The 14,207-nt window shown below is 40.3% G+C and overlaps 1 protein-coding gene across 1 annotated transcript in view; it reads left to right on the top strand.

Annotated features, from left to right (window-relative positions):
• The window catches only part of CFAP58 (cilia and flagella associated protein 58), a 105,934-nt gene that overhangs the window by 14,697 nt on the left and 77,030 nt on the right, over positions 1-14,207 (top strand). The window contains exons 7-9 of the mRNA XM_019459373.2: positions 2,471-2,630; positions 6,763-6,845; positions 11,675-11,866. Coding sequence (XP_019314918.2) covers positions 2,471-2,630; positions 6,763-6,845; positions 11,675-11,866 — 435 coding nt within the window. The remainder of the gene's footprint in view (positions 1-2,470; positions 2,631-6,762; positions 6,846-11,674; positions 11,867-14,207) is intronic.

A 14,207-nucleotide genomic window follows, 5' to 3' on the forward strand; every position in this document is an offset into this window, starting at 1 on the left:
ACCAAGTGACTGATTTGTTGCCTAGCACTCCCTCCCTTATTCCCTATTTTATTAAAATTTTTTAATGTTTTTCGAATTTTTGAGAGAGAGAGAGAGAGAAAAAGAGAGAGAGAAAGAAACAGATTGCAAGTGGGGGAGGAACAGAGAGAGGGAGACACAGAATCTGAAGCAGGCTCCAGGCTCGGAGCTGTCAGCACAGAGCCTGATGCAGGGCTTGAACTCAAGGATCTTGAGATCATGACCTGAGCTGAAGTCAGACACTTAACCAACTGAGCCACCCAGGCCCCCTCACTCATTCCCTATTAATACAGATTTGCTGTAGTGGTTGGAGCCGTTGGTTGGATAACCTGTATTAGCCTTGATATGTCAGAGGCAGGCTCAAGCCTACAGTGATTGCTTTCTGCTTGGAAGTAGATAGTTTGATGACTTCCATGCTCATAAAACCACAAACCTGAATATTGATCATATGATTATGCAAGTATTTTTGAGAGCAAGCTCAGATACTCATCTCTGTAACTTAGCCTTGCAAGTAACTAGTTGCCCTGAGCTAGAAACCATTTACATGAGTGAGTAGCAAAGAAGTTAGATTATATTTTACTACTTTTATATGGAGAAGGTAGAATGGGAGGGTTGGGGGATGGACTGGTACTATTGAGTATCTACTTCCAAGATTGTAGAACCATGATTTTTTCTTCTATACACTGTAAATTTCAAGACAGCCTTCCCATTCTTCTCCCTGTCCTCAATGAAGAGTGTTTGCAAATTATGTTTGGGTAACAGTTTTATACTTGGGTACATATTGTATACCTACGTGTTTGACAGAGCGACTTTATGTTTATCACTGATTCTGAAAAAAATCCATAAACCCTTCTCTGGTAATGTTAGGATACTAAGCATAAAATGAGTGACCTATCAAGAATGATACATAGATTTGATCAGTGAGTCATAACAGTTTTTGGTTCTTATGCCCTTTTGAAAATCTGATGAGAACATGGGTGTACGTGCGCCCCCCGCCCCCACGCACACACACACACACACACACACATACACACACACACACACACACACACACACACTTATTTGCACATCTTCTATCCTGTTTTGAATGCAGTCTCAGGTTTCCAAGGTTTTTCTGAAGTCTAACCACGGGGTCTGGATTAATAACTACTGAATTACAACATTCTATTGTTCTAATTGGAAAGGGCCCTAGTTCAGCTAATTTCGACCATGTAAATCTGAGGCCGAGGAGTATTTAAAACAGTCCAGAGTAGTTTGACTTGAAACCATTCTTTATGAGAAAGCTGTAAATTGAAGCAGAAATGAAATGGCTTCTTAAAGCAAAATAATATATTAGCCCCTAAGGTAAAATCAAAGTAAAAATACGTATGCCATTAATTCTCTTCTTTGGTAACATGAATGGGGCACCTTGAAAGATGGAAAATTTTTGTTATCAGATCCTGAACCTATGGGATTCTACTTCTAGCAGTAATCTGAGAATGACATGCCCAGCTGAGTGCAGTTTCTTCCTTGTCAACAGCGGGGGATAACTGCTAATGTTTATTTGCTCTCTTTGCTTTTCCAGTAATTTCTAAGAACGGCAGATTTAAAAAATGAATTTGAATTTTAAAAAATTAATAAAACTTGAGGTCCATTGGCAAAAATCTGGTGCTTTCTAGTGTTAGAATTATTATTTTGGTGCCTTTTGCCATTATGTAGACTTGCCTATTGATGATGCCCTGTCCATGTATCTGTATGTACACCCACTGACTAACATCCTCTGAGGAAGTAGGGCCCTTTCTCTAGTGTGTGTAGTTGTACTCCAGTGGCCATGTGGGTTCAAAAGAGTATCTGAATATGTTAATAGCATGTCAACAACCTTCTGAGAGAGGGGTGCCTGGGTGGCTCAGTCGGTTAAGCGTCCGACTTCGGCTCAGGTCATGATCTCACGGTTGGTGGGTTCGAGCCCTGCTTTGGGCTCTGTGCTGACAGCTCAGAGCCTGGAGCCTGCTTCGGATTCTGTGTCTACCCCTCTCTCTGCCCCTCCCCTGCTCACACTCTTTCTCTCTCTCAAAAATAAACATTAAAAAAATTTCAATAACCTTCTGAACGAGATCACTCTGTGAGTCCATAAAAATTGCTAATCAAATACAGCATTCGTATACAAAATTCACACATTTGTGATATGTACAACTCAGCATTCTTACCCTGTTTGATTCAACAATTCAGTGGTACCTTGAGACATCAGCTCTAATCAGTCTTTCCATTATTTTTTAGCTTATATAGCAACATATTTTATTCAGAGAATAGTTTTTCAATTTCTCTCAAAACCAAACAATGTGTGTTTTTGTTTAACCCATACAACAACTTTACACTAACATGGGAATAATTTCCTTTTATGGGTTCTGAGTTCACCATCACCTAGTCACTGGCACTTTATTTACTGAATATCCCTGAATCTCACTAATTACAGGCCAAAGAGGAAGAAGTCCATCAGATGCGGCTTGACATTGGGAAGCTCAATAAAATCAGAGAACAAATCCATAAGAAATTGCATCAGATCGAAGATCAAAAGTCAGAGGTGGAACAGCACAAGGAAACCCTAAAAAATCAGATCTTGGGATTAGAGAGAGGTAATCCAAGAAACATTTCGTGCTTTGTCATATTCTTTTGTAAACATTTTATTGGTGACTGTGATTTGGCAACCCAGGGCTCTATGCGTCCAAACACAAACCATGCCAGATGTAATCAGTAAAACAACTTTCAAACTGGTAAGCAGCCAATGTGCAGGGGACATCATTTTGAATACCTTGAACTATCCTGCCTTAAAAAATTCTTCAACAGACTATATTGGCGCAATGTAAATCCAGCCAAAAGTATTGCTCAGTATTTGTCGCTGGAATAAATAGCATCTATACTCTTAAGTCTGGGTTCTACATGACTTTATGCTTTAGTCCCTTTTCTCAGAGAAGATAGGGGATAAATTAAAACAAATGTCCCCCCACTAGCAATATTTGGGACAATGTTGTACCAAGAATCAGTGAGACAAAAATTAGTGGTTCCTAACTTCCTTTAAAAAAATGTTTATTTATTTATTTTGAGAGAGAGGAATAGAGAGTGAGCAGGGGAGAGGCAGAGAAAGAGGGAGACAGAGAATCCCAAGTAGGCTCTGCAGCTGTAAGTGCAGAGCCCTACATGGGGCTTGAACTCATGAACTGTGAGATCATGATCTGAGCTGAAACCAAGAGTCAGACATTTAACTGACTGAGCCACCAGGCATCACAATGGCTCCTAACTTCTTTTCTCTGTTATTACTTTACCATGTGATGAACCTTGTTTTTACCAGCTATCACATTGCCCCGTGGAGGAAAAATTTAAGTGCTATGGAAGGTCACATAGCACAGAAAAATCATTAAGGATACAAACTATGGAGTCATGTCTACCTGGGTAAAGATCTCACCTTCATCGTATTTATTGTTAGGGGATGAAATGAGCTGATACATATAAAGCACTTGTGGACAGTACCTAACACAGTAAATGCTTACTAAATGGCATCTATTATCATCTGGGCGTATTACTATTTATATAAGCAGTAAGAGAGAATGCCATCTCATTCTGAAAAAGAATATAATTGAAAATAGGATATGCTAGTCAAATTTGGTGTGGCAGAAACAGCCCTGAACTTGGACACAGAGGGTCTGGGTTTGACTTTGACTATACCAGAGTATGTGAGGCAGGAACACCTCGTTGAACTCATATGGGTTGTAGGTCACTGAATGAGATAACATGCATACCAGCATAAAAGCAGACATTGCCCCCCCCAAAAGGTAAACTCTAAATCTCTAGGCAAGGTTATTAGAAATACATCTGACCCTTGAACAACATGGGTTTGAACTGCATGGGTCCACTTACCTGTGGATTTTTTTTTTCGGTAAATACAGTACATCACTATGAATGTCTTTTCTCTTCCTTATGATATTTTTAGTAACATTTCTTTTCTGCAGCTTACTGTAGTGTAAAAATGCAGTATATAAAACATATAATGTGCTAAATATGTGTTAATCGACTGTTTATATTATCAGTAAGGCTTCTGGTCAACAGTAGGCTGTTAGTAGTTAAGTTTTTGGGGAGTCAAAAGTTATACATGGATTTTCATCTTCACAGGGGATCGGCATTCCTAAGTCTGGTGTTGTTCAACAGTGAGCTGTATTTGTTATGTAAGCCTTTGAAAAGTACAGGTATTTTTCCTTCTAAGGCATCAGGAAAAAATCTTTTATTGAGGTACAGCTAGAGCTTACCTTGAAAATTTCTCCATTCTTTCATTCAATAAACTGAGTGCCTACTATGTGTAGTCACCAAGGTAGGCATTGGCTGCATGGAGGTCCCTGCCCTCGGGATGCTTACAGTCTTGCATGAGTTTACAATCTAATGTTTTCAGTGATAGTTAGGAAGAAAAATAAAACTACTAGATCATATTTTGTAATTGGTTTAGTGACTTTCAAAACACTCCCATATTTAAATCGGTGTATTTTTTACTTGCAGTAGTTCTAAGTTTTGAAAAAAAAAATTATTCATTCTGTGTTGAACCCAATTCTTCATCCTTACGTCATATTTATAGAAGTCATCATGCTCTCTTTTGGTTATTTTATAGGTATCATTAACATTATTTTTTCTTGGGGACTTCTTCCTTTTGAATGTCTGATCAAATAGTGGCACTGGACATAAGAGTTAGAAGCATGAGTCCTCCATGGGTTGTGATTTTTCTATCACAAAACCCAAGAAACTAACTGATAAACTGCCAGAACTAATGAGAGTTCACTGGGGTGGCAGGTTATAAAATAAATATATAGGTATCAATAGCTTCCTTTCATATACAGAATCAGTTAGAATATATGATGGAAAAACCCCTTTTCACAATAGCAACTCAAGTAATAAAATATCTATAAATAAAGTTACCCGGATATCTGCAAGACATGTATATAAAACACACTCCAGAATTCTATTGAGGGGTATAAACGAAGACTTGAAAAATGGAGAGATATACAAAGTTCCTGAATGAGAAAGCTCAATATGATAAAGATATAAATCTGCCTAAATTAATCTGTATATTTGATATTTCCAATAAAAATTTCAGTAAGTTATATTGTTGGGACTTGAAAACTGATTCTAGAGTTCTTCCTGAAGAATAAACAGGTGACAATAGCCATAAAATTCTGGAAAAAGGGGTGATGAGGGAGTATTTGCCTTACTGGGTTAGGTTTTTAATATTATAAAGCTTCAATAGTCATCAAGTAGTGTAGTGAAAATGCCTGATAAACAGATCAATGGAAGAGATTGGAAAAAACAAAAAACACCCAAGATTATCATTAAGATAAAGGTGTTTCATACCGGTGTTCTGTATGGACTATTAAGAAAATGGTAGCAGAACAGTAAGTTACTTTTTGGGAAAAAAAAGTTAACACCAAATGTGGAAACCATAAAGCAAAGATTGAGAGATTTAATGAAAGAGTTCTCACAAATCCATAAAAGGGGTAAACAATTCATGAGAAAAATGGGCATAGGGCAAGTGTGGGCAAATTTAAAAACAAATACAGGGGGCACCTGGGTGCCTCAGTGGGCTCAGGTCTTGATCTCATGGTTTGTGAGTTGGAGTCCCTCATTAGGCTCTGTGCTGATGGTGTGGAGCCTACTTGGGTTTCTCTCTCTCTCTCTCTCTCTCTCTCTCTCCATTTCCCCCCTCAAAATAAATAAATAAACTTAAAAAACTCACTGTTAAAAAAACCCAGAAATACAAGTAAGTGGTCATTAAACATGAAAAAGTAGTTGATTTCACTACTAATCAAGGAAATGTAAATGAAATACAGACATACTGGCTTTGATACTCTATTGACTTGTTAAAGATCAAAGAGTGATAATATCCAGTGATGGTCTGGGTGTGGATTTAAGCTGCTATTAGTTTTCTGGAGAGAAATTTGACAGTAGGAGAGAGATGTCTTTTTTTTTTATCACCTTCAATCCAGGACTTCCTCTTCTAGAGTAACAAATGAATGAGAACTTTCACAGAATTATGGCTTATAATTGCAAATAAATAAGTAAAATGGAAGCAATTTAAATGTTAAGGTAGGGGATTGGCTAAATAAATTACGCATTTTCATATAGTGAAATATCACAGAGTCATTAAAATTCTGTTGTAGTTGCACATTTATAATATAGAGAGGCATTTATTTTATGTTAGTTAATTACGAAAGCAAGCTACAAAACAGTATGTGTAGTATAATTCATTTTGGTGTATGTATATGAATGTGTATATATTTATATTTTTATGCACACACATATTTGCATAGGAAAAAGTCTGGAAAGAGACATATGAAAATCCTAAGTAGATTCTGGTTGACTTGAAATTTTTTCCCTTTTGTTATTTGGATGTCTCATTTCTGTCTGTATTCCTAATTATTTGTATAATTAGAAAGATTTAAAAAGAGCAAGGACTCTTGGAGTCAGAGAAACCACGCTCCCAGCCTCAGCCCCTCACTTCTTGGCTGCAGACTGTTGGCATGTGGCTTAATTCCTCTAAGCCTCAGTTTCCGTCTGAGGACAGGGGACCTCCTTCATGGCGTTATGGTGAAGATCATGCAACCCTCAATAAATAGTAGTTTTATAGCTGCAGATAAATCTATAAAGCAGTTTCTCTGTTACATTGGCTTTGGCAGATTCTTTCTTAGGTTGGCTTCATATTTCTTCTTCTTCTTCTCCTTGGTCATTTAGAGGTGGAGGCTTCAAAGAAACAAGCAGAACTTGATAAGAAAGCAATGGATGAGCTTCTGAGAGAAAGGGACATATTAAATAAGGTGAGTTTGTTTTCTGTAGCACTGCTAAACAAATGTCTTTCCTTAGTGCTATGATATCTGCCTATTAGGGGATAGAAAACTCTGAGGCGAACAAAAGTAGATTAGAAATAAATAATCGTGCTCAGTTTTCTTCCAAGCTGCTGTGCACAGTCCACCATTCACTGGCTGAGAATTGAAACTGCATTATCACCAGGGAACACAAAGGGACTTGGGAATTATCATATAAACGAGGAGCGGATTTCAGAGCGCTGTGTGGATTCTGATTTTATTGCTGGTGTGTTATTTGGCATCCTAAGCAGTTGATCAAAATTTCTGAATTTAATATCTGTAATCTGCAACTTTTGCTAATCCAGAAGATACAAGTGAGCGCGAATACAATTCTAACTTTGAGGTGTTTGCTGAAAGAACAGCCGGTTGATGACAAAAACCTTCCCTGTACCTTTTCGGGATGTAGGTTTTTGGTTTTGCTTTTGGCCCTTACATCTCCTAGTCTTTGGAGCTCAATCTGGTCCAAAGCTGAGGAAGGGGTTGGGGGAGGCTTGAGGCCTGGAAAGCCTCCATTCAAGGGGGGGGGGACCCTTACCCCCACCCCTTTCCTCTCCAAACCCTTCCAGAGGATTCCTTCCAGTGATAGTCACTCTTAGGAGATTAACTACTTTCAAGGATTTAGGGTAAATTTCTTGCTCAAGGATTTCCTCCAGGGAGGAAAAATCAAAGGGCCAGTTATAGAGGGGGGAGGCTGCTTGCAGAACAGTCTAGTCTGATGGCTTTTGTCCAAGAGAGCTTCGTCTCATCAAGTAGAAACAGCCTATATCTTTTCATTCCAACTTTTATGATTTCTTTCGGTTTTCCAGAGTTGAACAAATATTGACAAAATAGGCCACTCTGTAAGCTTAACTGAGACTAGGGATCTCAGGAAGTAGCAGGAAATTACATATCTTTACATGCTGAGCTCTCCTTAGAAAATCATTGTGGTTTTTTGTGTTTTTTTTGCATAATGCTGGAAACTGTTCCTTTATTCTATAAATTTGCACATGCAAACAATGTTGTTGGATTTAGATTTGTAATTAAATTTTTTTTTTAGTTTAGACAGAGACCATGCATGAATTGGGGAGAGGGGCAAAGGGTGGGGGGAGAGAATCCTAAGCAGGCTCCATGCCTAGCGGAGAGCCTGATGCAAGGCTCCATCTCACCACCCTGAGATCATGATCTGAACCGAAATCAAGAGTTGGATGCTCAACTGACTGAGCCACCCAGGTGCCCCCTTTTAATTTATTTTAAACATATACATTTAATTCATTTATATTTTATGTATTCTGGTAAACAACCAGTAGATTTTTCTGCCACAACAGGACATATAGAGCACCGTTACTTTTACATTTATTTGTTTAATTTGACTGATGTCAGTTCCTCCTCTAGGGCAGGGTATACTTTCTTTTTTCTTTTCTGGTCGGCACATCCTTAGTGCCTAGCACAGCATCCAGCTCTCCGCAGGTATGCAATCAACCTTTACTGGTAATACATTCTTTCCCCAACGACTTGAAATGCCACCTTCACTGAATGAATGAGTGACATGGTTTTGACAGGCAGCAATGTTAATATATTTTGGCTCTTTCAGTGTCATGTTAAAGTGGCTTTGTCTTTTCTGGGGTGAAAGTTTAATTCAATACTTGAAAATAAAGTTGACCTTTTCTATTTTCTGCATCATCACCCAGCCAAGGTTTACTGTCTTTATATTCCGTGGTTTTCAGACCCCTGGCTGCAAGTCTGTATTGGTAGGAGATTTGGGAAGGGGCCACCAGGTGCCTCGTGGAACCCAAGGATCCAGGTGGAACTGATGGGAACCTGACCTGACATCTTGGGATACACGAAAGCCCTGTCTCACCACCACTGGATTTCCTGCTGAGTTTTTGCTTTCGTTTCTCTCTTTCACAGAAGATTGCCTCCCTGTTTCCCAGTCTGTTTGGGAAAAAAAAAAGGCTATCATCAACAGCTCCCAGTTTACATCCTATATTGACCTTCAAAAAGCTAAAGGCCCTATTTCAAAAATCCCTGATCCCTTCAGCTATGGCCAGAGAAGTGAACCCTCTTGCATGAGTGCGGCTGTCAGGGTGACACTGTTGTTGCCTCCATGTTTTCAGGGAACACTCTGGCTTCTCAGGCAGCCAATCCAAGGACTTTCTGCTTCAGCATCAGAAATCACTAGTGCAGCTTAAAAAAAAAATATCGGCAGCTGCATCCCATCCCAGAATCAGAATCTCTGGATCTGAGACACAGGCATCTGCATTTTCTTAAGAAACTGGGTTAGTTATTTTATTGTAGTAAAATACACATAAGACAATATTTACCATTAGTGACATTTAGTACATTCACAGTTTGTGCAACCATCACCACTATCTAGTTCCAGAACATTCTCATCACTCCCAAAGGAACCCCTACACCTGTAAAACAGTTGTTTCCCCCACCCCTGAAAACTACTAGTCTACTTTTTTCTTCTATGGATTTGACTACTCTGGATATTTATGTAGCTGGACTCATATTATACATGACTTTATGTCTGGCGTCTTTCACTCAGAATGATGTTTTCAGGCTGAAACTGTGCTGTAGCATTAAAAAAATTTTTTTAAACGTTTATTTATTATTGAGAGACAGAGAGAGACAGACCATGAGCATGGGAGGGGCAGAAAGAGGAGGAGTCACAGAATCCAAAGCAGGCTCCAGGCTCTGAGCTGTCAGCACAAAGCCCGAAGTGGGACTGGAAATCACAAACCGTGAGATCATGACCTGAGTGGAAGTCGGACGCTTAACCGACTGAGCCACCCAGGCACTGCAGGACTTCATTCCTTTTTATGGATGAATAATATTCCACTGTGTGGATATACCACATTTTGATGACCTGTTTATTAGATGATGGACATTTGGGTTGTTTCCACCTTTTGGTTTTTGTGACTAGTGCTGCTGTGAACATTCATGTACAAATTCTTGGTTGGACACCTGTTTTCAGTTCTTTTGGGTGCATACCCAGGAGTGAAATTGTTGGCTCATATGTTAATTCTAGATATTTGCATTTTGAATGAGCTGGTTTTATTTTACTGTGTAGTCAAAGCCCTGTTATGTGATTAGGTTTAAATGTTCTAAGCTCACAAGAACAAGAGTAGAGCTGGGATTGAGGTTATCTTTGGGGTCAGCCAGCCCTGGACTCAAATCCTGGCTCTGCCCCAATCCTGTTGTATGAACCTATAGGCAAGCAGCTTAACTTCTGAGTCTTAGTTTCCTACGCTTAAAATGGGAGCAAGAAAGTACTCATTTCCAACTCTAGAGGAGAAAGCAGGAAAAGACCTCTCTGACCTCAGCCGTAGCAATTTCTTACTTGACACATCCCCAAAGGCAAGGGAATTAAAAGCAAAAATGAACTACTGGGACCTTATGAAGACAAAAAGCTTCTGCACAGCAAAGGAAACAACCAACAAAACTAAAAGGCAACCAACGGAATGGGAAAAGATATTTGCAAATGACATATCGGACAAAGGGCTAGTATCCAAAATCTATAAAGAGCTCACCAAACTCCACACCCGAAAAACAAATAACCCAGTGAAGAAATGGGCAGAAAACATGAATAGACACTTCTCTAAAGAAGACATCTGGATGGCCAACAGGCACATGAAAAGATGCTCAACGTCGCTCCTCATCACGGAAATACAAATCAAAACCACACTCAGATATCACCTCACGCCAGTCAGAGTGGCCAAAATGAACAAATCAGGAGACTATAGATGCTGGAGAGGATGTGGAGAAACGGGAACCCTCTTGCACTGTTGGTGGGAATGCAAATTGGTGCAGCCGCTCTGGAAAACAGTGTGGAGGTTCCTCAAAAAATTAAAAATAGACCTACCCTATGACCCAGCAATAGCACTGCTAGGAATTTACCCAAGGGATACGGGAGTACTGATGCATAGGGGCACTTGTACCCCAATGTTTATAGCAGCACTCTTAACAATAGCCAAATTATGGAAAGAGCCTAAATGTCCATCAACAGATGAATGAATAAAGAAATTGTGGTTTATATACACAATGGAGTACTACGTGGCAATGAGAAAGAATGAAATATGGCCCTTTGCAGGAATGTGGATGGAACTGGAGAGTGTTATGCTAAGTGAAATAAGCCATACAGAGAAAGACAGATACCATATGGTTTCACTCTTATGTGGATCCTGAGAAACGTAACAGAAACCCATGGGGGAGGGGAAGGAAAAAAAAAAAAAGAGGTTAGAGTGGAAGAGAGCCAAAGCATAAGAGACTCTTAAAAACTGAGAACAAACTGAGGGTTGATGGGGGGTGGGAGGGAGGGGAAGGTGGGTGATAGGTATTGAGGAGGGCACCTTTTGGGATGAGCACTGGGTGTTGTATGGAAACCAATTTGACAATAAATTTCATATATTGGAAAAAAAAAAGAAAAAAAAAGAAAAAGAAAATCTCCCTTAAAAAATTATTTTTGCATATGCTGTCACATACATATACATTTTATGATGATACCATAATATATTTGTTGTATTTTAAAATACAGACTATTTTTTTCAAAAAAAAAAAAAGAAAGTACTCATTTCCCTTGGATGTTGTGGTCACTTAGTGCACTTACGTATGTGTGTGTCTTGTGCAAAATTAACATAATCTCTAAATAAGATGTAGAGAATATGATTATTTTTATTCACCCAAAAAACAATGTATCTAATTATTTTAGGGGTGAAACAGGGTAAATTTACCCCCCCCCCCCCGCCCTCGCCGCACATACATTTTGAGTAACGTGACTGCTCTCTTGTCTTTATTTTTAGAACATGCTTAAGGCAATCCATGCGACCCAGAAACAGATAGACCTGGTAAAGCTCCATGAACAATCCAAGAGGAACCTGGAAGAAGAAATCCAGAACTACAAGGATGAGGCTCAGAAGCAGAGAAAGATCATCTTTCAGCTGGAAAAGGAGCGAGATCGGTACATCAATGAAGCCAGTGACCTTACCCAAAAGGTAAGTCACTCCTTGACGATGTGGATGGAGCACAAGCACGTTCTTTCTGATCGTCACACACTGTAGCAAAGAGGATTTATTCAGATGTGCGCTTGTGGTTTGCATGAGAATTTAAGAGAAATGACGTCAGCAGAGTAAAAGCTGTCCCAGAGCTGATCTGGGCCAAACTGTGAAATGGACAAGGCCAGTGCTTAGGGGTCCCCTTCACCTGTTGTCGTGCCGTGCAGCTTCCCAGAGCTGGATGCGTGGGGGTGGGATGGGATGGGGGGGAGCTCTTGGCATCGTTATCTCTGCACCCTTTGTTCACACCCCCCACGTCTGGCCCTGAAACCCTTGTCCCTTCAGACCGAGGATTGCAGCTAGTAGTTAGGAGCAAGGTATCCAATTAAATAACCTCAGATTAAGACGTGAGTAACTACTGGCACCAGGCAAACGTTCACACAAGTGTGGGGAACCTGAAACCTCACCTGTGGCAGAAATTCACAGGGTGCGTAGCTAAGTCCCACATCTCTACCTCTTGTAAGCTGCTGAGGAGAGACAATGCTCAAGGCAGTATCTTGAAGAATGACTTCGGGGATTTGGATTCTACTTTAACCAGTTGTCTTAGCACATTGCCAGCATTAAGCATGACTGGTCAGACTATCCACCTTCAGTGCATTCACAGCTGCATAGAGCAGGGGGCTTCACGAGGGGGTTTCATGGTGTCAGGAGGTGGGGTTGGGGAATGGGGGAAAGTTTTAAGTATGAGGCTGAGAGAAGAGAGTTTGGGAGAAAAGACTCATTTAATGAGGTTCCCAACCACCCCCGGCTGCCTCGAAAAGTGTTCTCTACTCTGTAGCATAAGCCCTCTTTATCATCTCCTCAATGAAATCTTCAGTGCATTCTACAGTGTTTACCAGTGCGCTTGAATGTTTACATTTGTTTTGTGTTTTTTCTGGAGTGGGATCTCAGAGAAGATGACAAGGAGGACAGCCAACATTTGAATTATAAACATTAAGAAAGTGGGAAACAAGCATTACTGTTAGGAAATCAGCTTCTTCCCGCTTAGACTAAATAAATGCCGAGCAGATGTTTGTAGAATGTAAGTTTGGAGGAACACAAATGCATATGCTCTGTCAAGCCCTGGCTGGACGTGTCTTCCTTGTAAAAGATCCCCCCGGTGATTCTCATACCCCTGACTGGGAGCCGTTGGTATACAGCATTTCTCTTCTGACTTAATCATCTTACAAGCGCCATTGATTGATTTCCTGACTCGGAGACGACCAGCTGTCAGTTCAGGAACTCGTATTCTCCAGCCTGGGCTGGCCCATTAGGCTCTGCATCCGTCAGCTTAAGCTATAACAAATGACCCTCAAATTTCAGTGGTTTATAGCAACAAAGATTTATCTTTTGCTCAAATCAATGGCCTTTGAGGGTCAGCTGCAGCCCTGTTTCATGCCATCTTCACTTCAGGCTGGCCTCGTACAGAGGGAAAACAGAGTAATAGTGAACCTTGTGATGCTCTCAGAGCTTCTGCTGGTAAGGGAAGGGCGCAGGGCTTGTCCATTCATATTCCCTTGGCCAAAGCTAGTCACGTGGCCAAGCCCAACATCCCTGGATAGGAGTATAAATCCTTCTAAGAGAGAGGCACTGTCTGGTGAGACAGTAAATATATCTGAACATATAATCTGTCGCAGCTTCCTACTTCACCTTCTTGATGATCAATCTCTCTCCACTCCTGGCTGCCATCACACTATCAAAACTAGCTGTTAAAAATTCCGATGTGATCTTAGTATCACCCCCAGCCTTACAAACCTCTGTCACTTCTCAGCAACTGGGGCAGTGCATCTTTAGCACATGTAGAAAATAATATGTCTATAGCTAGTGGGAATTAGGGGGAAACTGCTCAGGGCTGCAGCGGACTAACCCAGGGATGCCTTGGTCCCCCCTGGTAGAGTGAGTCAGTATTTGGACACATATCTATAACGCATGCAAGACAAAGTAATTGGTATGCTGTGATTTATGAGACAGAGTCCAAGCTCTTTGTTCTTCCTGGAAAATCCTTCCTTCCCTTCTCTGTATGGAAAACTCCTCTTCATCCTTCAATACCCAGCTCAAGTGCTCATCTCTGGGGTCATGCCTGCCCTGACCTCTACTTTACGGATTTGTTGATATCTCTGGAATGGCACTTATCATCTTCTCGAGTATTTTCTTTGCACATTTGTTTTTCTTACTTTACAGAGAGCTCTTGAGAATAGGGTCTTTACCTCATTCATTTCTTCACCTGCAGTGTGCTGGTAAATACTAGGCACCAATAAAGTGTGTGTTAAACAGATGGATACATGGCAAGTGATAAAAAGAA

The sequence above is a fragment of the Panthera pardus genome, unplaced genomic scaffold, assembly GCF_024362965.1.
Source record: "Panthera pardus isolate Hobbes unplaced genomic scaffold, ASM2436296v1 HiC_scaffold_22, whole genome shotgun sequence".
In the NCBI taxonomy this organism is placed as follows: Eukaryota; Metazoa; Chordata; class Mammalia; order Carnivora; family Felidae; genus Panthera; species Panthera pardus.